We start from the raw sequence: 25,633 nt of genomic DNA on the forward strand, positions 1-25,633 counted from the left end.
CATTTATGGTGGACTTTAAAAACTGTGAAATCTAATTTCGAAAATCTCACAACATTACATTCAGTTCACAGAGTAAAACAAGCTTCCTCTGAACAGCTCTGAAACTATTTTTCCAAAATAAAAACCCAGTAGGGTGTAGGGACCAAAGTGGTGATGTCTGCAAAGATCTAAAGATATATTTTATTTGCCAGGAAAGAACTCATGTCACTGAATGGTCTGTACTTCTGTATGGAGAATAGCTCTCCCAGTGTGCATCAGCTTCAGTGCAAGAAATCCTGCTGAGGTATAGACACTTCAGAAAGTACAGGGCCTGTGCTCTGAACAGTCAGCTCTTTCCTCTCCCCCCACTTTATTTTAAACTATGATTTTTATGGCAACATTATCGCTTTAACTGCACAAAAGAGCTCGGATTGCAGGCGCACCTCTGATAATACATTCTTCTCAGTAGTCCAAATGGAGCCCGAGTCTGCGAAACAGGAAGCGGGAGGAAAGCTTCCTGAATTTAGCCGTTCAGCCAGTGCACAGCCTGGAGGGCATAGTGCAGGGTACACGGGGCCAGTCTGCCTGGCTCACGTGTTGTGCACACCACTCAGCAAGAGGACAGAAACGTGGACCAGGCCGTGGGGCAGTGAGTAACGCCAGCCTCTCAACCAAAAGCCAGGCGTTGCCTCCAGCATTCCAGACCTATTATTAAGGAAAATGTTTCTGAAACATTTATTGTCAGAGAAGGGAAACAAATAATTTTATTCCCAAACCTTTGCCATGTTAGAGCCTTATATACTACAAAAAATTTTAATTGATTTTCAGCCAAAATTTGTGTTCTTTAAGTCAGGTTTTTTCTCATAAGAACCTAACTGTAGCTTATTCCTTACCGATACATCCAGGCAAACAACTAAAAGATTCCTCAGAAACATTCTAGATTCTTTTTTCGAATGTTCATTCTGAACCAACTTAAATCCTAGATGCTAATGACTTAAGGTCATCCCCCTGTGTTCCAGTTCGGATGTGATACGGCTGATAAGATTTGAAATTCAGTCCTGTCAGCCTCTGAAAGGTGTTGCCCCTTAGCCCTGGAGCCTTCACCCTGATCTTCACTGTCAAGTGGCTGTGTGGCTTCTCACCCCAGAGATCCAGGTTGTGTCTTTGGGTTCTAGAGCAATTCGACCAAAGGAAGGCTCCTAAATGAAACCTGAGCAGGGCCTGGGGGTGCGGGTGCATCTCTGAAGTCCTGGCGGGGCTCTTGTTATAACTGACTGTAAAAGTTAGTGAAGATCTAATGAACAGCCACAGGGGTCCAGGGCCTTAGCTGACTGTAAGCTAGAGTCGGGTAGGGGCAGGGTAGAGAGGGGACCCAGCTGGGAGGAATGGGTGGCGGGTGGTGGGAGGAAGCTCCACTTTCAATTAGTAAGTCTGTAACCAAAAACCCATCCATCTTTGCTGGCAGGTGGCTGACTGAATTTCTATTATTAGCTGACAGGTGATGTCACAGAGCCTGTCATGGATCCAACTAGGGAATCCTCAGTGGAAGATAAATGAAAAAGGGCTCAGGTTATAAACAGAGGTGCCCTCTGGGTGACCTCTGGTTGCCGTAGACCTGGGACTATCAGCTATGCCTCATCTCCCTACCCTCCTTCCTGCAACCCCAGCCAGAACTAGGGCACCGGGTCCATGCTGTGTAAATTATCTTCCCAGCTAGGAGTCTGGCCGTTCTGTCTGAAGTGTGTGAATGTACTTAACCTTCAGTAACCTTTCCATTGTTTACTTTCCAGTATACATTTGTAGCTTCTGGCAAAAGGTAGGGATATCCTAGAGAGCCAGCCTGCTCTGTTAGCAGCTTCCAGAGGTTGCATTTTTTTTTTTTTTTTTTTTCCCTGAAAGGAAAGGAAAACACACTGGCAAGAGGGGAGAATATTTCCTTTTTTTTTTTTTTAGCTGTAAATGTGAATACTTGTAAATAAGGGCCATTCTGAACTCACGGTCTTGTGAGCCGTGTTCCAAGGAAGCTGTGCTGGCTTCTGCACAGTCTGCTTCTTGAGTTCAAGAAATCAGTTATTTCCCCTGCCAGTTCTGTGGGGCAGTCATGTCTGTAGGGTTATCCTTATATATTTGTAAAAGACTCTTACTTCTTTCTTTCATTATATCTACTTTTTAAATATGCATTTTTTGGTGAAACTCTGGAAATGCATACTTGGTACACAAATATAATAAACTGAATTTGGTAAAACTCTGATCTGGTTTAGAAGCATGAGTTGGTAAGTTTTTATTTTAAGGTATCTACATCTAAGAAGGTATCTATAGTTGAAGCTAGTCTTCCCTGATTCACTCTAGTCCTGTGCACCCAGGGCAGGTGTTATGGAAAGCACCCTCTGTTGGCCAGTCCTCAGTATTCATTCCCAACCAGGCCCCAACCGCACAGACATGTAGGGTCGGCTGAGGCTCTCTGAGTAGAAGTGATAGACCCCATTTCTTACTCACTCATAGCGCACTCTGTGATCTCCAGGGTTTGTGTAACTCAGTTTCCCCTAAAGTAAAGTGTGGTAATTGTACAATTCGTTAACTGTAGATAATAATATATGCAAATTGTTGTTTATAAGCAACCAGCAATCCTATTTGTTAGAATTCTGAAAGTATTGTGTGTATGTATGTGGGCAGAAATTCTTATCTTTTTCTATCAATTTGATAAATTCCAATGGTAGGAAACAGCACACAATATTCATTCAATTAGTATTTGTTTAATTAATAAGTGAAACCAATACCTATCTAACACCTAACATGCTAAGGACTATGATCAGTGATAAAGCAAGAGCCCTTAAAATATTATGTTTTAAGGTGGGATTAATTTTTTACATGAATCCTACTTAAGTTTTAAAAAGATCTGTTCAATACTGGGCTCGGTTATTATAGTGTAATTATAGTTAAAGCCAAGTCTTATTACTCTGATAATGACATTCAGTTCAGTTCAGTTGCTCAATCATGTCCGACTCTTTGAGACCCCGTGAATCGTAGCACGCCAGGCCTCCTTGTCCATCACCAACTCCCAGAATTTACCCAAACTCATGTCCCTCAAGTCGGTGATGCCATCCAACCATCTCATCCTCTGTCATCCCCTTCTCCTCCTGCCCCCAGTCCCTCCCAGCATCAGGGTCTTTCCCAGTGAGTCAACTCTTCGCATGAGGTGGCCAAAGTACTGGAGTTTCAGCTTCAGCTTCAGTCCTTCTGATGAACACTCAGGACTGATCTCCTTCAGAATGGACTGGTTGGATCTCCTTGCAGTCCAGGGGACTCTCAAGAGTCTTCTCCAACACCACAGTTCAAAAGCATCAATTCTTTGGCGCTCAGCTTTCTTCACAGTCTAACTCTCACATCCATACATGACCACTGGAAAAACCATAGCCTTGACTAGACGGACCTTTGTTGGCAAAGTAATGTCTCTGCTTTTGAATATGCTATCTAGGTTGGTCATAACTTTGCTTCCAAGGAGGAAGCGTCTTTTAATTTCATGGCTACAGTCACCATCTGCAGTGATTTTGGAGCCCAAAACAATAAAGTCTGACACTGTTTCCACTGTTTCCCCATCTGTTTGCCATGAAGTGATGGGACCGGATGCCATGATCTCAGTTTTCTGAATGTTGAGCTTTAAGCCATCTTTTTCACTCTCCTCTCACTTGCATCAAGTTTTTTAGTTCCTCTTCAGTTTCTGCCATAACATTAAAGAATTCTAAACCAATACGACTTGTGTAAATAACAAATTATTTCATAGCTCCAAAAACTACTGTTACTGACAGCATAGACACATCCAGATGTGGGAAAATGATACAAAGCTCATTATTAATTTGTACCGTTTCTTTACAACTTAAACATTTCTCATTGCCTAAGACCTCGATAATTTTTATGTTTTTCTAAAACAGCACAATAGTCCATCAAATTGATAAAACAAACTTTATGTCCCATTTTTCCTTATTCTTAGACATTCAGATTATCTCCATTATAAACAACACTAAAGTAAGTTTTCTGTCTAAAACCTTCTTTATATTAGATGATTTTCTTGGGATAAATACCCAGGAAAGCATTTACCCAGTATTTTACAGCTCATATCTGAAGTGCATTTCCAAATAGTTTAGAAAAAAAAGCTTTTACTGATTTTCACCATAAACAATGTAAGACAGTTAATTTTGCTGCATCGTTACCAGCAATGGATATTGTTACTCTCTCTACATGAGATGGTGTCCTATTTTTCTTTCCCTTTTAAAAAAAAATAACTATCAAGGATGAGCTCACTTGATAACCTCTAGTTTTCTCCCCATTTTTTCTTGGTATCACTACTATCAGCTAACTCAGGATCCTTGCAAGGTCCACAGACCCCCCAGTCAACTGGCAGTAATTCGATGGCAGAGGTTCCAGGTGACCTGAAGCCGCCTACTCCAGCCTCCACCCCTCATGGACAGATGACCCCAATGCAAGGTGGAAGGTATGTTAAAAGATCTCTGTGAGCCATACAAAGTTAGATTTGTCTATCTTTTAGTTTTCTGGAGCAGACTTTAGAGAGAGAGAAAATGGTGTTCTCTAGTGAGTCTTTAAATATTGACTACCACTCGTTTCAGTCATATAATTTACTTTGGATGGTGTTCCCATGTACACAGATTTCAAGGTTGGCTTATTTTCTGGATCAGCGTTTGCAGGTGACTAATGCTCTGTGGTTAAGCTTTCATGTCTCTCATCTCATCAGAAGCAGCACTGTCAGTGTGCACGACCCATTCTCAGACGCAAGTGAGTCATCGTTCCCCAAACGCAACTCCATGACTCCAAGCACCCCGTACCAGCAGGGCATGAGCATGCCAGACGTGATGGGCAGGATGCCCTATGAGCCCAACAAGGACCCCTTTGGGGGGATGAGGAAAGGTAAATGCCAAGGGCCCTCTGCGCAGGGTTGGTCCAGAGGGCGTTCTCCATCCTGTGACTGACTCACTGACCCATTCGAGACGTACTGGAGCCTCACTCCACAGCCTACTAAATTTCCAGCCGTGAGGAAAGTACTTAGCATCTCTGTGCCTCGGTTTCTTCATCTGGAAATTAGGATAATAAGGGGTCATGAAGAGGAGCTGAGTTAATGCACATAAGTACAGGCCTTAGAAGAGTGACTGGTACATATTGTAAGCAGAGGTGCTCTTGATGCTGCCCCAAGTCAGCATCAGGCTTGTCTTAAGGCATGGGCTGGGTGCTAAGTTGGTAAACCAGACAGGCCCTTGTGGAGCTGACGGGCTACAAACGAGATAAAAAGTAAGGTAAACCACGTATATGTGACTAAAGATGGTTTTTGACAGAAGAAAGGAAACAACCAGGAAGAAAGGACACAAAGAACAAGGGCGTGGCGGCGGGGGGAGGCGGGTGGCAGTCGTGGAGGAGGGGCCTCTCCTTGGGAGGGAGGGCGGACAGGGTCTCTGGGGACGCAAGCAAGGGGCAGGCGAGGGGCGCTGAGGCAGCAGTGAGGCTGGTGTGCGTCGGGGGTGGAGGCTCCTGGGCACAAAGAGCCGAGGGCCGTGCTGAGGACGTCCAGGCCCCCAGGTCCAGAGCCTTTCCACTTCCTGCATGTGCTGACGAGTTTGGGGTTTTTACGCAGGAAGTGAGGTGACTGGGTTTTTGTTGTTGTTGTTAAAAATAAATGAGTAACTATCTGGACATTTATGGAGAATGTATTGGAGACAAGTGAGGGTCAAGTTGGGGAGACCACTGTCAGAGTCCTCAGAGAGGTGAGGAGTTGGGGTGAGACCAGCAGGGAGAGAGAATGGAACCACTCAGTATATGTGTGGGGAGGGGAGGGTAGAAACAGCAGGACATGCCGATGGATTCAATGTTGAATGTGGGGTTAAGGGAGAAGAACCAAGCGATGGTGACTGAGAGGTGGGCAGTCAGGCGACAGAGGGAGGTGAGGGTGGCTGTCACTGCCTGTGGTGTGGACACCTGGGAATGAACAAGACAGAGAGGAAACCAGAGTTCACTGTAGATGTCGAGGCAGTGAGGGGTAGGCTGTGTGTCTGGAGCTGGGCAGAGCACTGTTATTGGGTGTAATCTTGGAGAACCAAGCAGAGAAATGGCATCAACAACTGTAGGACGGACGAGATCCCCGAGAGCTCTCACTGACATGAGCAGACACCCAGGCTGGGCTTTTCTCTTGCGTGTGTCAATCCCCTGCGGTCACTCGGCCCGAGACCGCAGGTCTCTCAGCCTCTGCCCTCTCTAGCTTCTCCACTGGCACACAAGCTCTACGTGCTGTTGACATTCTTCCTAATGCAGCAGAGTCCTGTGAAATTGAGACATGGTATGACTATTTCTGAAATACATACAAAAAAAGTAGTGAATGACATTTTTATGGAAGTATTTATTCTGGGATCCCTTAAATAATAGTGCCTTTACATGAATTTTTTGATAACATTGTTTTAAGTAGAGACAAGCATAAAGCCCTAAAGCCTTGGTTTTGACAAGTATTATGGAGGAATGAAATGGCAACCCACTCCAGTGTTCTTGCCTGGAGAATCCCAGGGATGGGGGAGCCTGGTGGGCTGGTGTCTCGGGTCGCACAGAGTCGGACATGACTGAAGCGACTTAGCAGCAGCAGCAGCATGGAGGAATGAAAAATAAAAAAAGAATCTCAAAAATTTAAATGTTGGGCACATTACCATTTAATTAAATGAAATTCTATTTTATATGTATTTCATATACCTGTTACACAAAACAAGATAATCTATAGTTTTTCCTTTCAAAAAGTTTGAGCTGCTTATTTCAGGTATAGATTTTTCAAAACATGCAATAAATCCATAAGCTCAGAAATTCAAGAGCTTTGTGAATGTTGGAGTTAACTGTTTTCCTTAGTGGTATGAGATGCTAGAAAGAATGTGTTGTTGGTGCTGTTGGTGGTTGTATAATACCTTTAAACTCTGAAAATATGACAATAACATGGAAAAATAATTATGCTTTGGAATCCAGTTTCAAAGTTATGGAAAACTATTCCAATATCGTATTATGCTATATTTGACAGCATGAGTTCTATTTCTTTTGTCTCCTTATGCCTATATTTTTTTAATGAAAATAAGTGTGGTGGTGAAGAGGAGATGACTGTGGATTACCTTGCTCTAGGTACCAGGTAGCTCTATAGAGTGTTTTCATCCACTGTGTAAATGATACAGTGGCTCGGCGAGAGCCCTGTCTCACATTTCCCCCATGTATTTCAGCTTACCTGCTATCTTCCACTACTGACATTTTTAGTACCGAGTTAAAGCAGGTAAACAGAAAGCCCACAGGAAACAGATTTTCTTACAGCCCTACCCCTGTTACAGTAAAGTTTTCCATTCCTCAGTTCACCATATTCTGTCAGTGAACTTGGTGGGGCTCTAATTTTTTATTTAATGACCAACATCAGTGGATATCACACCTGTTGTTGCTGCTGCTGCTGCTCCTGTGGTTGACCTGGAATGTGGTGGGATGGTAGATAAAAGAGCCTCCTCTAAGACCCAGAAGCCCTGAGTAGCCTTGGCCCTGCCTGTCCTCCTGCCTGCCTTCCTCACCTACTCACTCATTCATCACTGATCGAGGAATTGATTGATTGCTTGCTTTTAAGTAAACAGTAAGTGAATATTTATATACTGTTTAACTTAACAGTATATAGTTTGAATATTTATTAGTATCCACAGATACAATCCTACTTACTCTTTTTAATGCTCTAGTAATTCATGGTTATTTCCTAATACTTTGTTATTATAAATAATGATACAGTGATTATTGAAGTATAGCTAGCTGTTTTTCACACTTGTAGAGTGTTGCTGTGAAATAGATTCCTGGAAGTAGAATAACAGAATCAAAGAATAAGAATTCTTATTTTGTTTACTGAGTACTATTTGTAACAAACTTTCTCCCCTGTTTAATTTGTACTGTTGTAACAAACTACCCCAAGACTTAGTAGCCTTAACAACAGCACTCAGTTATATCTCACAGTCCAGTGGTAGGTGGGGCGGCTCTTGACTCCACATGTACTCAGCTGGGACTCTGAGGTGGTGACTGTCATCCGAAGCCTGGTGGAGAGCTCTGCTGAGCGCAGGTGCCACCTGAATGGCTGGTGTCATCCGGAGGCTGGCTGGGAGCTGAGCTAGAGCTGTTGACAGGGACCTCCTCCTGGGGCCTTTCCACGGAGCTTCTTGGGCGCCTGGTGCCATGGGAGACAGGCTCCAGGAAGGAGTACTCCAGGAGCCACAGCCTCACTTGCAGTTTCTTACAGCCCTCTGCCATATCACATTTGCCAGTGCCCCAGTGGTCAGAGCTGGTCATGACATGACCAAGCCCAGCCTCTCAATGTATGGGGATTCCACAGGCTATGAGCACCCAGAGATGTCCTTCTTTAGTGGGGGTGTCACCAAAATATAGCCTTACCATAGCAGGTATTGTCAAAAGTTACACCAATTTAAACACTCTTAACATGATCATGTGGACCCTCCAACTAAGAATGATTATTATCATTTTAATGTTTGTCAGTCAGAAGGGGAGAAGGGGAAAAAGCCTCATCTTGGATGTCCTTAATTATGATTGAGGTCATGCATCTTTTTATATCAGTTTAGTCACTTAGTCATGTCTGACTCTTTGTGACCCCATGGACTGCAGCGCGCCAGGCCTCCCTGTCCATCACCGACTCCCGGAGCTTGCTCAAACTCATGTCCATCAAGTCAGTGATGCCATCCAACCGTCTCCTCCTCTGTCATCCCCTTCTCCTCCTGCCTTCAGTCTTTGCCAGCATCAGGGTCTTTTCCAGTGAGTGAGTTTTTCACATCAGGTGGTCAAAGTATTTGAGTTTCAGCTTCAGCATCAGTCCTTCCAATAAATATTGAGGACTGATTTCCTTTAGGACTGACTGGTTTGATCTTCTTGCAGTCAACGGGACTCTCGAGTCTTCTCCAACACCACAGTTCAAAAGCATCAATTCTTTGGTCTTTCTTTATAGCCCAACTCTCACATTCATACGTGACTACTGGAAAAACCGTAGGTTTGACTAGATGGACCTTAGTTGGCAAAGTAATGTCTCTGCTTTTTAATATGCTGTCTAGGTTGGTCATAACTTCTCTTCCAAGGAGCAAGTGTCTTTTAATTTCATGGCTGCAGTGACCATCTGCAGTGATTTTGGAGCCTAAGAAAATAAAGTCTCTCACTATTTCCATTGTTTCTCCATCTATTTGCCATGATGGGACCAGATGCCAAGATCTTAATTTTCTGAATGTTGAGTTTTAACCCAACACTCCTCTTTCACTTTCATCAAGAGGCTCTCTGTTCCTCTTCACTTTCTGCCGTAAGAGTGGTGTCATCTGCATATCTGAGATTATTGATATTTCTCCTGGCAATCTTGATTCCAGCTTGTGCTTCATCCAGCCCAGCGTTTCTCATGATGTACTCTGCATATAAGTTGAATAAGTAGGGTGACAATATACAGCCTTGATGTACTCCTTTCCCTATTTGGAACCAGTCTGTTGTTCCATGTCCAGTTCTAACTGTTGCTTCCTGACTTGCATACAGATTTCTCAAGAGGCAGGTTCAGTAGTCTGGAATCCCCATCTCTTTAAGAATTTTCCACAGTTTGTTGTGATCCACACAGTCAGAGGTTTTGGCATAGTCAATAAAGCAGAAGTAGATGTTTTTCTGGAACTCTCTTGCTTTTTTGATGATCCAACAGATGTTGGCAATTTGATCTCATTCCTCTGCCTTTTCTAAATCCAACTTGAACATCTGGAAGTTCACCGTTCATGTACTGTTGAAGCCTGGCTTGGAGAATTTTGAGCATTTACTAGCGTGTGAGATGAGTGCAATCGTACAGTAGTTTGAACATTCCTTGGCATTGCCTTTCTTTGGGATTGGAATGAAAACTGACCTTTTCCAGTCCTGTGGCCACTGCTGAGTTTCCCAAATTTGCTGGCATACTCAGTGCAGCACTGTTACAGCATCATCTTTCAGGATTTGAAATAGCTCAACTGGAATTCCGTCACCTCCACTAGCTTTGTTCGTAGTGATGCTTCCTAAGGCCCACTTGACTTCACATTCCAGGATGTATGGCTCTAGGTGAGTGATCACACCATTGTGGTTATCTGGATCGTGAAGATCTTTTTTGTATAGTTCTTCTGTGTATTCTTGCCATCTCTTCTTAATATCTGCTGCTTCTGTTAGGTCCATACCATTTCTGTCCTTTATTATGCCCATCTTTGCATGAAGTGTTCCCTTGGAATCTCTGATTTTCTTAAAGATATGTCTAGTCTTTCCCATTCTGTTGTTTTCCTCTATTTCTTTGCATTGATTGCTGAGAAAGCCTGTCTTATCTCTCCTTGCTATTCTTTGGAACTCTGCATTCAAATGGGTATATCTTTCCTTTTCTCCTTTGCCTTTCACTTCTCTTCTTTTCACAGCTATTTGTAAGGCCTCCTCAGACAACCATTTTGCCTTTTTGCATTGCTTTTTCTTGGGGATGGTCTTGATCCCTGTCTCCTGTACAGTGTCACGAATCTCTGTCCATAGTTCTTTAGGCACTCTATCAGATCTGATCCCTTAAATCTATTTGTCACTTCCACTGTATAATTGTAAGGGATTTAATTTAGGTCATACCTGAATGTTCTAGTGGTTTTCCCTACTTGCGTCAATAAATGGAAAATAACTTCAAAATGGAAAGTAACTTCAAAACTGGTTCTACTGGAGGTTGATGTAAGAGCATGTAAGATATGAAGTATTTGGAATACCTTATAAAGCAAAATATATTCTACCAGTGTCAAGACTTCTTTATTTGCACCTCTCAACCAAAGACATATTTTTCAGCTCACAAAATTGTAATCAGCTTTTATCTCATGCAACATAAAAGTAACCTTCATAGGATAAAGGCAGGTGTTGGTAATAGTGTATATCAATTAAGGTTTGCATTAAAATGTTTTTTTATTTGCCTACAGGCTAGTTTCTGGGCTTGACCCAATTTCCTTCAGGCTGTGAGCAAATGCTAATTTGCATATTTGACCTAATTGACACTCTACCCCTTGTTAGAAATATCTCATCCCTTCTTGAGCTGTCCTTACTCCTTCATGATTTTCTTCATCCTGATTTTAGAGTAAGTCAGTGCATGGGTGGTTGTTAAGGTTTTCACTTTTTTTTTATTTTTCCTAAAAGAGATAGGAACTAACTGTATACATATCTCTTCCTTACAAACTACTTCATGAGATGATATTACCAACCTTATTTTATAGATAAGGAATTAAACTTAGAGATTTATCAACTTAACCCAAAAAAGTATGGATCTGGGCCTGTATTTGTTTCTTATATTACTGATAACAAATTACCACAAATGGCTTAAAACACACAACATACACATATGCTCTCCAATTTCTGTGGGTTCTCAGCTCAGGGTCACAGTACAAGTCAAGCTGGGAGCCTGGATTCCATTTCTCTGAGCTCGTAGTTGTTGGTAGAACTTAGTTCCTCACAGTTGCTGGACTGAGGTCCTGTTTTCTTGCTGACTGTCATCTGGGGCCTTCTCTGCTTCTAGCAGTTGCCTTCCTTCCTAACACGTGGGCCTCTGACCTGCGTGGCACTGCTTTTCAAGGCCAGCGGAGAGTGTCTCTGACCTGCTCTGTCTCTTAACTCTAGATGCCAACTTAAAGGACCCACATGGGTACTCTCCCTTTTGGTTAGCTCAGCGAGTTGATTGGTGACTGTAATTACATCTCTGAAATCCCTTTTGCCCTGCAATGTAGATAATCCTGGGAGTGACATCCTGTCCCATTCATGGGTTCACCCCACACTCCGGGAGACTCATACAAGTTGTGTACGTGAAGGGGGCTCAACTTAAAATCCTGCCTCAACAGGGCCCATCTTAACTTTAGACCTTACGCTCTTTGATCGGTATTGTTATCTGTCATATTAAGGATAACAGCACTGACTAGAAAGGGATGTTTGGGCCCTTTGGCATTTGAAAGTGCTTAATTTTTTGTCTGTTACTGAAAATATTTCAGTGCCTGGAAGCAGCGAGCCTTTCATGACGCAAGGACAGATGCCCACCAGCAGCATGCAGGATATGTACAACCAGAGTCCGTCTGGAGCCATGTCTAGTCTTGGCATGGGGCCACGGCAGCAGTTTCCCTACGGAACCAGTTACGACCGAAGGTGAGTGTTTCCTAAGATGAAGATGAGATGACTTATTCGAAACTGTGCTTTCCACACACACATCTCTGAGCCCTAGCAGCTGATGTCTGCTTCCTGCTGAAGTTCGGTAGGACTGTACGTGTCAGACGGCTGCCTTCAGTCGATGACTGTAACAGGAACTGGGGAGAAGGACGTTGTCCCCAGGCCACCAATACAGCCGTGTTTTTATTAGTGAATTTTAGAAATATGCCAGGGCTGGGCTGGCCAGGGCACAAGTCTTCTCCCTAAGGATGCAAGAGCCAAGGTTGTCCCAGCCACTGTCACCACACCGAGACTGCCGCTCCAGGGTCCGTGTGTGGCTCCTCCCTTGACCTCAGTGCCTGCCCTCCTCCCCACAGGCCGAGGTCTGGGCAGGTGCCACACTGGGCTGTCAGCAGGCTCGGGCAGCAGTGGGTTCTTGGTGACGTCTTCCAGGCGTTGTTTTTTCAGGTGTTCCCCCTGTCCCCTGCGAACATTTTAAACTGAGAGGGAATGCTTTGCTCCTTAATAAACATCTGATAAAAGCCAGGGTAGCTTTTCTTTTCTCAGAACATCCCCTTGATACTAAAATGGCAAGTAAGGATGCATTACTGGCCCAGATTATTTTAATAAGATAGAATGAAAGTCATTGAAATGTCTCAGAGAGGAAGCTGTTCCTCGAATAGTGGCTTAGGGTGGACTTCCTTTGTGAAGAAGGCCCCTGACCGTGGTCCTTACCATGGAAGACCTATCCCTTGCTTGTCATGTTCATTACGTCCCTAACGGAGACTTACTTAGAAACCAAGCCTTCAACTGAATATCTCATTTTTAAAGAAAACCAGTGGAGGTAAAGTAAAGCTCTTTCTCTGACTGTTGCTCTGAGGCAGGCCTCAGGACAGGTGTGGTTTTCATCATTTCCTTGGCGGGGCCTCGGTCCACACTGCTCCCTCTCAGTCCACATGCTGGGTTTTGTAGGTCCAGCTAAGCAGTCAGGTGTCCCTGGTTTAATACAAAGGAAAATTTTGGTTGGAAAAATCACTGTTTTACCAAATCAGGTTTCTTTCTAGCATTCTCTGTGAGCCTGGTTTTTGAGTTACACAATATCGCATGCTCAGAGCTACTTTGTACTTTTTAATAGTGACTGGGGAATCTCAAATTCTCATTCTGACCTTCTAATGAAGGTTTAGTTGTGAAATCCGCCTTAGTCACTTAACCGCTGTGTGAAGTCTGATGTACCAGATCAAAGATTTTTACTAAGATTTGGTTTGTTTTTGAGAGTCCAGGAAAAGCTTTTGGAGGGGGAAGAGGCAAGGGATAGGCTGATGAGATCAGAAGGAGAACAGTCGTCCTCGGACATATATTCTTAAAGGAACCTGAGCAAATATACTTTTCTGAAGTGAAGTGAAGTTGCTCAGTCGTGTCCGACTCTTTGCACCCCCATTCCAGGCAAGAATACTGGAATGGGTTGCCATTTCCTTCTCCAGGAGATCTTCCTGACTCAGGGATTGAACCCAGGTCTCCCGCATTGTAGGCAGATGCTTTACCATCTGAGCCACCAGGGAAGATATATAGTTTTCTATTTCTTCTCAGATGCTTTCTGGAATGCAGCATGGCCCAGGTGTAGAAGTTATTTTGGCCTTATCACATTAGGATTTGAGCTTCCCGGGTAGCTCAATGGTAAAGAATCTGCCTGCCAATGCCGTGAGTTCGATCCCTGGGTCGGGAAGATTGCCTGAAGAATCTCTATGGACAGAGGAGCCTGGCGGGCTACAGTCCATGGGGTCGCACAAGAGTCGGACACGATTGAGCGACTAAACAACATTAGGATTTCCTTCATTAAGTTTTCTCTTCTGAAAAGTGTTACTTGTTCAGCTTAAATTTCATCCACATCAATTATACTTCTTTTCTCCTAACTATAAGCTTGCCTCCAGATTTCAATGTCATTAGCAGAAACTTCCCTTGTCTGTTTTACATGTGATGTTCTAAATTTTCATTTATTTTCTTTCTTATTCTCATTCCTTGACCAGTATTGTTTCTTACAAAATTCAGTATACTAACTACATCAGTTTAATTTCTGAAGTTTCAATTCTGTTGTTCTTTTAAACATGTATTTTTATGGTACTTATAATTTCTCAATATGAAATAAAAGTATGTTTATTCCCATTTTAAGATTTAACAGAAGTACATTTAAATCATCCCTATTATCCTTTTTTTGTTGTTGTTGACTTTTGGGGTCATAGAACTTTGAAATTTTGAGTAGTTATGTCTATACCAACTTAGTATCGTTTGGACTAATTTTGAAGGATTCCTTTAAAAAACTTGCACATTTTATACTCACGATGAGGAAATTAGAAACAGAAACATTTTCCACGTTTATATGTCAATACTCTGGTGCTCCTAGAAATACTGCTTTGACTCTTAGGTTCTTCTGTTGTTTCTTACGCTCGTTAATGCCTCACTTCAGGGTGTGTCATGCCCTCCCTGGTCCCTCAGTAGATGGGCGGGGCCCCTCCTCAAAGACAGAGGGTGCCAGCCCATCCAGTGGGACTCCTTGCCCCACCGGCCAGGGCTTGGCAGCACTCCCAAAACGGGTGCTGTCCTCCTTCCACTGGGAGGGGAAGTGCTGCTGCTGCTCACAGTGCCTGTCAGGAGGAGGCCATGGAGGAAAGACAGCATGGAGTGTCCAGAAGTGGGCTCTTCCTCCCTCCCTTGGCCCGAGGTCCACGGTCAGTGAAGTTTTCTTTGAATGCTTCATTCTAGGCATGAACCTTATGGGCAGCAGTACCCGGGCCAAGGCCCTCCCTCAGGACAGCCGTCATATGGAGGACACCAGCCAGGCCTGTACCCACAGCAGACGGTGAGTTGGCAAGCAGCGTGCATCTCTGTGCTTTCTGTTTAAAATTCAGACTCACATACTTCTGAAGACTTTTAGGAAGTATAACCAAAATGACATGTAACAATCAGGTTATATTTGCTTATGCTAAAAAGTATTCTTAGGATTTTGAAATCAGTAGGTTAGAAGTAGCTCTTGAAAATATGTTATTGGAAGTTAAGGACACTCATCCTTGTAAATAATAAGCCCAAATTCAAGTATATTTTAGACATATGTCTACTCTATATACTATTATATCAATTGACATTTTAGCACAGAAATTTGTCAATATATTTTAGTGAATATGTAGGGTGAACAGCTTAAAATATTATATGCTAATAGTGAAAGTTGATCTCTTTTAAGAATAAGATTATTTAAACTGTGTAGGCTAGGTGTGTAGGTGCGTGCTGTTGACAACGTGCTGCAGCTCAGCAGTTGCGAGGTGTGTGAACTAACCACGGCTAACACAGAGGAGCACACGTCAGACACAGGAATTTGCTGTCGCTAAACAACTCTTCAGGTCTAAGACCTCTTGTAAAATAGAAGGGGTTTTAAACATTAATTTGACCAGAGCATGTTTGTATAGAGACTTGTATCATCAAATCAGCACCTTAAACAGTGTTCTGCCATATGCGTGCCTCCGTCCCGCGCTCTCATCAGGAGCTTCCCACCCCATCCAGTGGTGGAAGCCACGGCCTCCTGGGAGGGGAGCTCCGTGAGGCCGTACCAGCCCTGTCCTCAGAGGTTCTCCTGGAGGAGACCCACATCGGCTGGAGGCTGGGGTGGGGTTCATCCAATGTCAGGTGTCGGGCACAGGTCAGAGTGAGGAGCCAAGCTGTGTATGGAGGCACTTCTGTAAAGTTAGGCCCAAGGGGTCTGTTTAGTCCCGGAGCCCTTCAGGCTGGCCCTCAGAGCTCTCCGTCACTTGTGGTGAGGTCTCCAGCTACCTACACAAGCCATCCCCGTGATCTCCAAGCCCCAGTTCTGCGCGGCCTGTGTGGTAGTCACCCTCGCCTTGCTCTCCCAAATCCACCTGGAGAATACCAGGAGAGGAGGCTGGTTTTTTCACCCATGCTTTGCTCTCCCAAATCTGCCTGGAGAATACCAGGAGAGGAGGCTGGTTTTTTCCCACAGAAGTTTTGAAGTACACAAACAGTACGTGCAGTGGTTTGTGTAGTGCTGAGCATCACACATAAACTGTTAGTCTGTGGACATGGGCGCTGCCCATATTCATCTTGAAATGAACATTCCACCAGGTAATAACTATTTTGCCTGATTTAAGTGCGTGATTATACCTGTAAAAGCACATTAGTGTGATCTGTCTCTGTGAATTTTCAGAACTACAAGCGCCATATGGATGGCATGTATGGGCCTCCAGCCAAACGCCACGAGGGAGACATGTACAACATGCAGTATGGCAGCCAGCAGCAGGAGATGTACAACCAGTACGGGAGTTCCTACTCCGGCCCGGACCGGAGGCCCTTGCAGGGACAGTATCCTTACCCCTACAACCGAGAGAGGATGCAGGGCCCGGGGCAGATACAGCCACATGCCATCCCTCCACAGATGATGGGCGGCCCGATGCAGTCGTCCTCCAGCGAAGGGCCTCAGCAGAGCATGTGGGCGACCCGCAACGATATGCCTTATCCCTACCAGAACAGGCAAGGCCCTGGCGGCCCCACGCAGGCCCCGCCTTACCCCGGCATGAACCGCACCGATGACATGATGGTCCCTGATCAGAGGATAAACCACGAGAGCCAGTGGCCTTCCCACGTCAGCCAGCGTCAGCCTTACATGTCCTCGTCAGCCTCCATGCAGCCCATCACGCGCCCGCCTCAGTCGTCCTACCAGACGCCACCCTCACTGCCAAACCACATCTCCAGGGCGCCCAGCCCCGCCTCCTTCCAGCGCTCCCTGGAGAGCCGCATGTCTCCCAGCAAGTCCCCCTTCCTCCCCTCCATGAAGATGCAGAAGGTCATGCCCACCGTCCCCACGTCCCAGGTCACCGGGCCACCCCCCCAGCCGCCCCCCATCAGAAGGGAGATCACCTTCCCTCCTGGCTCCGTGGAAGCCTCACAGCCAGTCCTGAAACAAAGGCGGAAGATTACCTCAAAAGATATCGGTAAGCATTCCCAAAGCTCTGCTCCTGAAATGATTTCCTGTTGCCATCTAGAATTTTAATTTTGGGTTAGATGTAGTTGGATAACCTCAAAGGGATGAAATTCTGTGACTGCAGACTATCAGGACGTGCTTTTGTGCAGGAGCAATAGTTGGAAGGCACTACTCTGAACTGAGAAGGAGAATTAAAACGGATTTCTTGCATGTGAGTGTTACTCGTGTGAGAGGGCAGAGCCCCAGGTGAGAGATGGGGACTCCTCGGTAACTGTGGACTGTATTTTGGGCTTAAAGATTTTATCTTAACCAAACACATAATCTCTGCCATGTGTGCTTAAGATGCTTAGTGTTCCACAGCTGCAAGGCTGATGGAACACTAGGGTGGCCTGAGAAAATTTGACAGCAAGCCACTCTGTAATTTTGGTAAGGACATAAAGACAGTGAGTTCCCCTTGGAGCAAAACCAGAAAACTGACTATGCTACATAGACAGACACATAATATGCTATATGGAACTTCACATGTGGATAGAATTTAGGTGATCCCTGCAGCACTGTTGACAGGACCAAGGAGCTCTTTCAGGTGAACACCAATGTCATACACGTTTATCCAGGTGGAATCTTGTAAATCCTAATTAGACATTTGGAAAATCTGGAAATACACACAGTTTTTCTGCATTATTTTTTAAGTCCTTTTAACACAGCTAAGGAAATAATAGAGTTCAGTTTTATCCACTTTTTTTCCCAAAAATCTCAAAATCACGTGATTCAAAGTTCTTTGCAGTGATGAGAAAATTAAATATTTTAAAGATATGACCATTGTTTATAATCATTGGACATTAAGGGCAGGGGGGCGGTACGGGGAAGTAAGGCATTCTACACAGAGGACGTGCTGAAGGCAAGAGAGAAACAGACCCTGGGCACCGTATTACATATGGTAATATATATGTAAAAATATATGCATGTATTTAAGTAAACGTGTGTTTGTGTGTGTTAGTCACTCAGTCATGTCTGACTCTCTGTGACCCCGTGAACTATAGCCTACCAGGCTCCTCTGTCCATGGGATTTTTCAGGCAAGAATATTGGAGTGAGCTGCCATTTCCTTCTCCAATTTAAGTAAAAAAATACATTTAAATTTGAAAAAAAATTCTCAGTGCATGTTATACCAGCCTAGGGAAACTTATGTTCCTGATGTTAAAATGAAATTTGCCCTTCTATTATGCAAGTATTATGTGCCTCTCTTAGAAAATTTGAAAATTAGATGAAATTAAAATAAAAGTGGACACCCACGGCCCCTCCCACACAGGAGTTGGCATCTGGCCTGGCTGCTGCTGTGGGGAGTTCCAGCTGCTCACACCATGTGCTTCCACCAGTTTCCTGAGATAACTTCCCTTAAAATTTCAGACACACGATGGACCTCCCCTCCAGCCCCATCTCGTGACAAATCTTATAAACCTTTGCTCTCATCGTTCCTCTTAGCCTCCATCTCAGGCCAGGCTCCTAAAAAACCAGAACCGTCAAAATGCTAGTACTTGTCAACAGCATGCTCTGTGGTCCAGAGCTCAGACCAGAAGACGGCATGGAAGAATGAAAGCTTTCTATCAGTGAGCATGCTGTTTGGGAATTAAATTTTGCTTATATTCTGCATACTCACCAGCCTTCTGAAGATGCTACCTTGACACATTTGTGAATAGAGTCAAAGACGACAAATACAGAAAGAATCATTCCCACTTCTGTTTAACCTGCAAAGCAGAAAGCTCTTCACCTACAGAAGTTTCTGAGTCAGTTGTCAACCTCCACGTGAAATGACCATGTTTAATTGTCCCTTGGAACCTTTGTTTAAATCAATATTTTAACTTAACATTCTGCTTTTTCTTCTTCTTTTGTTATTTTCTATTCTTTCATGCGTAGAGTTAATATTAATCATGTCCTTATTCTTCCACCCATTTTTAGTTACTCCAGAGGCCTGGCGTGTGATGATGTCCCTTAAGTCAGGTCTCTTGGCTGAAAGTACTTGGGCTTTGGACACTATTAATATTCTTCTCTATGACGACAGCACTGTCGCTACTTTCAATCTCTCCCAGGTAAGCCAGCACCAGTCCAACTGAGAAGCAAATTAGAAGAAGAAAATAAAGTAGTGTATAATGCTTAAGCTAATGCCTAAAGCAGGTAGGACTCCCCAGCTAAAATTTTTTATCATTACAGTTAACTATAAACCAACATCAATCAGTGTATAGCTGTCTGAGAATTTTGTCTGGAACAATAATTTATTTCAGTCTTTAGTATAAACACACATGTATATTTCTCATAAGAAAACAGTGACCTTGTGTGCACATGCATGTGTGTGCATGGAATAGACAGTAGTGGCAAAATCAAACTGTTGTTTATAATGAGCATTAGCAGGCCAGTGAGAATTAATCCAAATGTAACATAAAGTTACGGCTGTAGTCAGTGTTGGAAGAGACATCACCATGCAATAAGTTGCAGTGAGACCATACCCTGTTTTTCAGGGGGACCTAACATCTTTCTATTAATTAAAAAAGTATAAAATTTAAAAAGACTGTTTATATTACAGAAAATACATATAGAGAGTGAAGTAAACAGTTTAATGAACCCCTTGTACCATCGTTCATGCAGTAGTAATGAAGTCATGGTCAAACTTGTTTCTTGATGTGTTCCCTCCCATTTCTGCCCCCCTCTAGTTTATTTTGAAGCAGTCATTTAAAAGCCTCCTACCTTTAAAAACCCTCCTTTGATCTGTGCTAAGCTTGAAGTAGCTTCTAGCATAATAGCTGGAAGAGAGAAGGAGCTGAGGATTAGGAAAAAGGCCGAAGAGCCAGCTGGACTACAAATTTTTTTAAGAAATATTTAGAAACAAAAATCAGAAAAGGTCATTTTCCCTACTGTGTATGAACAACTCTGCTTTTGTTGAAAAAAGCCAAAACATCTAATTCCCTCCCTTCTGTTGAACTAGGACCAGAATCTTCCACTTCCTCTTCTCTCCTTTAACTCCTCATTTTAGCCCTGAAAGGCAGTTTTTCAGTTGATACCAAGTATATTAATAAGATCATAAACATCGCATGAAGTCCATTTTAATAGAAAATAAGTATTAAGAACATATACTACCTTTGCTAGAGTAATAAATTTCCCTCCTTATGCTGGGTGAGCTGCTGTTGAGCACAATTTTTCATAACCAGCATTGCTTCAGCAATTTTCCCTCTTCCCTTGTCCTGGGAAAAAATTAAGCTTTATGTTGGGGGCGAGATGGGAAGGGGTGACATCCAGACCTCCACTTAAAAAATTGTGCCTTCGTACCCTAAAAGCAAGCTCTACCTGGCTGGTACTTGGGTGTCCCCTTACTTCTTTATAATTGTTTCAAACTACCTCGCGGGAAACTTACAGCCAGATAATGAAATTATAGTCAATTTCCATAACACCTATCATTAAGAAATCCTTGTTTACTTACTTATTCTTCATCATCCCTAAATGCAGCAGCATTGGTATTGAGGGAGGGGAGTATTCTGGTTCTCTTGATATAAACATCCGCTTAAAGGAAACAGAGCTGGTTCTCAGAGTTGCTTTTGTCTTTCGGCTGGAGTTGGGAATAGCTGAAATATAAAAGTGCATTCTGTGAAACATTCTCATTCATTTATCTCAGGGACTAAATTGATTTGTTTCTAATTTTCTGTGTTTATGAGCTACTACATTGCTGAAATTATCTTCTCCCCAAAATATATGGAGAATGTAAATTAGAATAACCTGTGGCACCTAAGACAAAAATAACCATAAAATCCTAAGAATAATAACCATAAAAATCTAGGCAAGCAGAGTTTCAGATAAATAAAAGAGAACAGACTCACTTTGGGTGAATGAGTCTATAAAATCCACGTTCCCACTCTTCTAGTAAGAATGGTACTGTGTCTAAGCCAGAAACAAAGGTAAAGAACAGCAGAGCACTCCCTCGGGGATAGTATCAGAAATGGGAAAGTAACAAGTAAGTTTTCATGTTAATGGTGTAAGAAAGTAAACACCAAGTAAGAAAGATAGTAAGTGTTTATTAATGAAAAATTCAGGAAGATAGTTCTAACTTACACATGGTTTCTTTTTCTTGGCCTAGCCAAAAAAAAACATTAAAATGTGAAAATAATCATAGAGATGCATGGCTAGCTAGCAGGATTTTCACCCTCTCAGTCACACTGGAGAGGTTATGACATTGTACCTCTTCTCTTTCTCACCCTCTCCAGTTGTCCGGATTTCTCGAACTTTTAGTAGAGTATTTCAGGAAATGCTTGATTGACATTTTTGGAATTCTTACGGAATATGAAGTGGGAGACCCCAGCCAAAAAGCACTTGATCACAATGCAGCAAAGAGAGATGACAGCCAGTCCTTAGCCGACGATTCTGGGAGAGAGGAAGAAGATGCTGAATGTATTGAGGAGGAGGAGGATGAGGAGGACGAGGAGGAGGAAGACAGCGGGAGGGCGGAGACGGAGGACAGGAGCAGTGCAGCTGTGGCCTCCCCCGATGCCACCACAGATCTAAAGGAGAAGCCCAGGCAAGCCAGTAAATTTGACAAGCTGCCAATCAAGATAGTCAAAAAGAACAACCTGTTTGTCGTCGACCGCTCTGACAAGCTGGGTCGCGTTCAGGAGTTCAGCAGTGGACTTCTGCACTGGCAGCTCGGCGGGGGAGATACCACTGAGCACATCCAGACTCACTTCGAGAGCAAGATGGAGATTCCTCCTCGCAGGCGGCCGCCTCCCACTTTGAGCTCCACAGGCAGAAAGAAAGACCAGGAAGGCAAAGGGGATTCTGACGAGCACCAAGAGAAAAGCATCATCGCAACCATTGATGATGTCCTATCTGCTCGGCCAGGGGCTCTGCCCGAAGACGCAAACCCTGGTACCCAGACCGAAAGCAGCAAGTTTCCCTTTGGAATCCATCAAGCCAGAAGTCACCGCAACATCAAGCTGCTGGAGGACGAGCCAAGGAGCCGGGACGAGGCCCCGCTCTGCACCATCGCACACTGGCAGGACTCGCTGGCCAAGCGCTGCATCTGCGTGTCCAATATTGTCCGGAGCTTGTCTTTTGTGCCTGGGAATGACGCGGAAATGTCCAAACACCCGGGCCTGGTGCTGATCCTGGGGAAGCTGATTCTTCTTCACCACGAGCATCCCGAGAGAAAACGAGCGCCGCAGACCTACGAGAAGGAGGAAGACGAGGACAAAGGGGTGGCCTGCAGCAAAGATGAGTGGTGGTGGGACTGCCTCGAGGTCTTAAGGGACAACACGCTGGTCACCTTGGCCAACATTTCTGGGCAGCTAGACTTGTCCGCTTACACGGAAAGCATCTGCTTGCCAATTTTGGATGGCTTGCTGCACTGGATGGTGTGCCCATCAGCAGAGGCACAAGACCCCTTTCCCACGGTGGGACCCAACTCTGTCCTGTCGCCTCAGAGACTCGTGCTGGAGACGCTCTGTAAACTCAGCATCCAGGACAACAATGTGGACCTGATCTTGGCCACGCCTCCGTTTAGTCGTCAGGAGAAATTCTATGCCACGTTAGTTAGGTACGTTGGGGATCGCAAAAACCCAGTCTGTCGAGAAATGTCCATGGCGCTTTTATCGAACCTTGCCCAAGGGGACGCACTGGCTGCAAGGGCCATAGCTGTCCAGAAGGGAAGCATCGGAAACTTGATAAGCTTCCTAGAGGATGGGGTCACAATGGCCCAGTATCAGCAGAGCCAGCACAACCTCATGCACATGCAGCCCCCGCCCCTAGAGCCCCCTAGCGTGGACATGATGTGCAGGGCGGCCAAGGCTCTGCTGGCCATGGCCAGAGTGGACGAGAACCGCTCCGAGTTCCTTCTGCACGAGGGCCGATTGCTGGATATCTCAATATCAGCCGTTCTGAACTCTCTGGTGGCATCTGTCATCTGCGATGTACTGTTTCAGATCGGGCAGTTATGACATCAGTGAGAAGGCAGCCTGTGTGAGTGAAGACTATAGAGGCTCCCGTGTAACTGGCTGTGTTCTGTTCTTGTTTCTCCAGCGTAGGACGAAGGAAAGAAAATCTTTGCTCCTCTGCCCCACCCACTATTTACCAATTGGGAATTAAAGAGATAATTAATTCGAACAGTTATAAAATTAATATTTGCTGTCTGTGTGTACAAGTACATCCTTTCGGGGGTTTTTTATTTTGTTGTTTTTTTTTTTTAACCAAAGTTGCTGTCTAATGCATTCAAAGGTCACTTTTTGTTTTTCAGATTTTCTTTTTAATGTTCTTTTCCATGTCATATTGCATTTTTGGGGGAAGCAAATTGACTTTAAAGAAAAAAGTTAACGGCAAAAGATGCTATAAGATGGGAAAATTTCACCACACTGAGACAAAAAGGCGAAAACTTATCGATTTCCTAGCTATGTTATTCTTCAAATAATGAAAAAATTGCAACTGTATCCCATCGTCCAAAGCTCTGTGCAATAGAAATTTCTAGGTAGGATAGCGGGGGCTCACGAAGGTGTGTCAGGCAGCGGTTGAAGTAGGAAATGATACTGGTTTCTCCACAGGAAAATGGTTACATTAGGCTAGGAGCAAAATGGTTTTTTTAAGTTAAGATTGAAAACATACCTGACAACGATGAATGGAAATCGCTTCCTCACCACTAGCGTCATGTCTGCTGTCTGTCGTTTGACCTTCCACATGACAGTTCTTCACAATTCCTTTAATCATTTTTTAAATATTTTTTTTACTGCCTTTGGGCTGTGATGTATATAGAAGTTGTACATTAAACATACCCTCATTTTTTTTTTCTTTTTTTTTTTTAGTAAAAAGTTTTTAGTTTCTTTTTCATGATGTGGTAACTACGTAAGTGATGGTAGATTTAAATAATTTTTTATTTTTATTTTATATATTTTTTTCATTAGGGCCATATCTCCAAAAAAAAAAGAAAAATACAAAAAACAAAAACAAGAAAAAAAAAAACAAAAAAAAGAGGGTAATGTACAAGTTTCTGTATGTATAAAGTCATGCTCTATTTCGGGAGAGCAGCTGATCACAATTTGCTTCATGAATCAAGGTGTGGAAATGGTTGCATATGGATTGATTTACACAATGGTTACTAGTACAGACAAAAAAAATACAACTAAAAGGAAGAAACACAACTTCAAAAATTTTTCAGTGACGAGAATCCACATTTGTATTTCAAGATAATGTAGTTTAAAAAAAAAAAAACTTGATGTAAATTCCTCCTTTTCCTCTGGCTTAATGAATATCATTTATTCAGTATAAAATCTTTATATGTTCCACATGTTAAGAATAAATGTACATTAAATCTTGTTAAGCACTGTGATGGGTGTTCTTGAATACTGTTCTAGTTTCCTTAAAATGGTTTCATAGTAACCAAGTTAAAGGGGGGAAACAACCCTGTACTAACATAGCCCCTCATTATGAAACCCTGAGGTCAGGAGGGACCTTTAAGGGTTACCTACTTTAGAGTGGGGAGCAAGAGTTTGATTTTCTCAAAGGATTTCAATAACTGGCCTTTGTTTGAAGCAGTCAACTCTGACAATATGGCGGTCTGAGAATTTTCCGTGTCTGGGGGCGGTGGCTGCCAGCCCGTGAGGTGGGATCACTGGCCTGACAGTGTAACACCCTGCCTTTTTCTAACCCCATCCTAATTTCGATCAGAGTTCAATCTATTCTGTGTTTTTCCTGTGTGCCTCAAAGTTATTTTGCATTTAGTTTACTCCACCTTGTATAATATTTATATTGTGCAATGTTAAAAAGAATATGTTATATTGTATGTGGTGTACATAGTGCAAAGTGATTATTTCTATTTCAGGGCATATTAATATTCTCATATTCCTTCCTGTCCTGGTGCACAGTAGCTTTTGATTACTAGTCACTTCTAGTTTAAACTTAATTTCTTCCTGGGTCATTGACTGTTCTCGTGTAACAATCGATTTCTTTGAAACTGCTGCAGAGTTAAACCATTAGCGGACACCCTTCTGACTCTACCTCTTCACACCACCCTGCCAATCTCAGCAGACTCAAAACTTCCAAGTTTATTCGCCAGACCTGTTGTCTGGGTGCACATTACTCACAGTAATACATGGAAGAGTTAGATGAGAGCGCTCGGTTACAATGAGAGGGTGGAATGGGACTCTCGTGTCATAAAAGGTTTTTTTCCTGCAAGCATTCTCATCATCTGTCAACTCCCACATTACTCAGTCGTCTTATATAATAATGCAGCCAAATTTATGTTGAATTTAAAACCCATTTATAATTCTACTTTAAATTTATCTGCTTGCTAGGAACAGATTCTAGTGCTCCAAGCTTCAAATTTGGAGATTTGTAAGAGGGAATTCAATATTATTCTAATTCCTCTCTTACAGAGTATGAATAAAAAGTGTATACAAACTTTGAAGTTTGTCAATCAAAAGAGTGAAATATTACAAGAGACTGTTGTTGTCATGGTTTGAGTT

At 43.4% G+C, this 25,633-nt stretch overlaps 1 protein-coding gene and 1 long non-coding RNA gene across 9 annotated transcripts in view; one reads left to right on the plus strand and one right to left on the minus strand.

Moving 5' to 3' along the window:
• ARID1B (AT-rich interaction domain 1B) overlaps window positions 1-24,489 on the plus strand; it is a 435,159-nt gene extending 410,670 nt beyond the window's left edge. For all 8 annotated transcript variants that reach the window (XM_070376934.1, XM_070376935.1, XM_070376938.1 and 5 more), the window contains 7 exons: window positions 4,330-4,468; window positions 4,727-4,899; window positions 12,018-12,168; window positions 14,926-15,022; window positions 16,376-17,159; window positions 19,104-19,234; window positions 21,395-24,489. In XM_070376934.1, the coding sequence (XP_070233035.1) occupies window positions 4,330-4,468; window positions 4,727-4,899; window positions 12,018-12,168; window positions 14,926-15,022; window positions 16,376-17,159; window positions 19,104-19,234; window positions 21,395-23,119 (3,200 nt within the window). In that variant the 3' untranslated portion in view covers window positions 23,120-24,489. The remainder of the gene's footprint in view (window positions 1-4,329; window positions 4,469-4,726; window positions 4,900-12,017; window positions 12,169-14,925; window positions 15,023-16,375; window positions 17,160-19,103; window positions 19,235-21,394) is intronic.
• LOC138989184 (uncharacterized) lies at window positions 19,159-21,377 on the minus strand. Its single transcript, XR_011465431.1, has 3 exons — window positions 20,617-21,377; window positions 19,887-19,942; window positions 19,159-19,254 (listed from the first exon to the last, which is right to left on the minus strand). It is a non-coding gene; the product is annotated as an uncharacterized lncRNA (long non-coding RNA).
• Window positions 24,490-25,633: the final 1,144 nt, after the last annotated feature.

This window comes from Bos mutus, chromosome 9 (assembly GCF_027580195.1).
Source record: "Bos mutus isolate GX-2022 chromosome 9, NWIPB_WYAK_1.1, whole genome shotgun sequence".
NCBI classification, from domain to species: Eukaryota; Metazoa; Chordata; class Mammalia; order Artiodactyla; family Bovidae; genus Bos; species Bos mutus.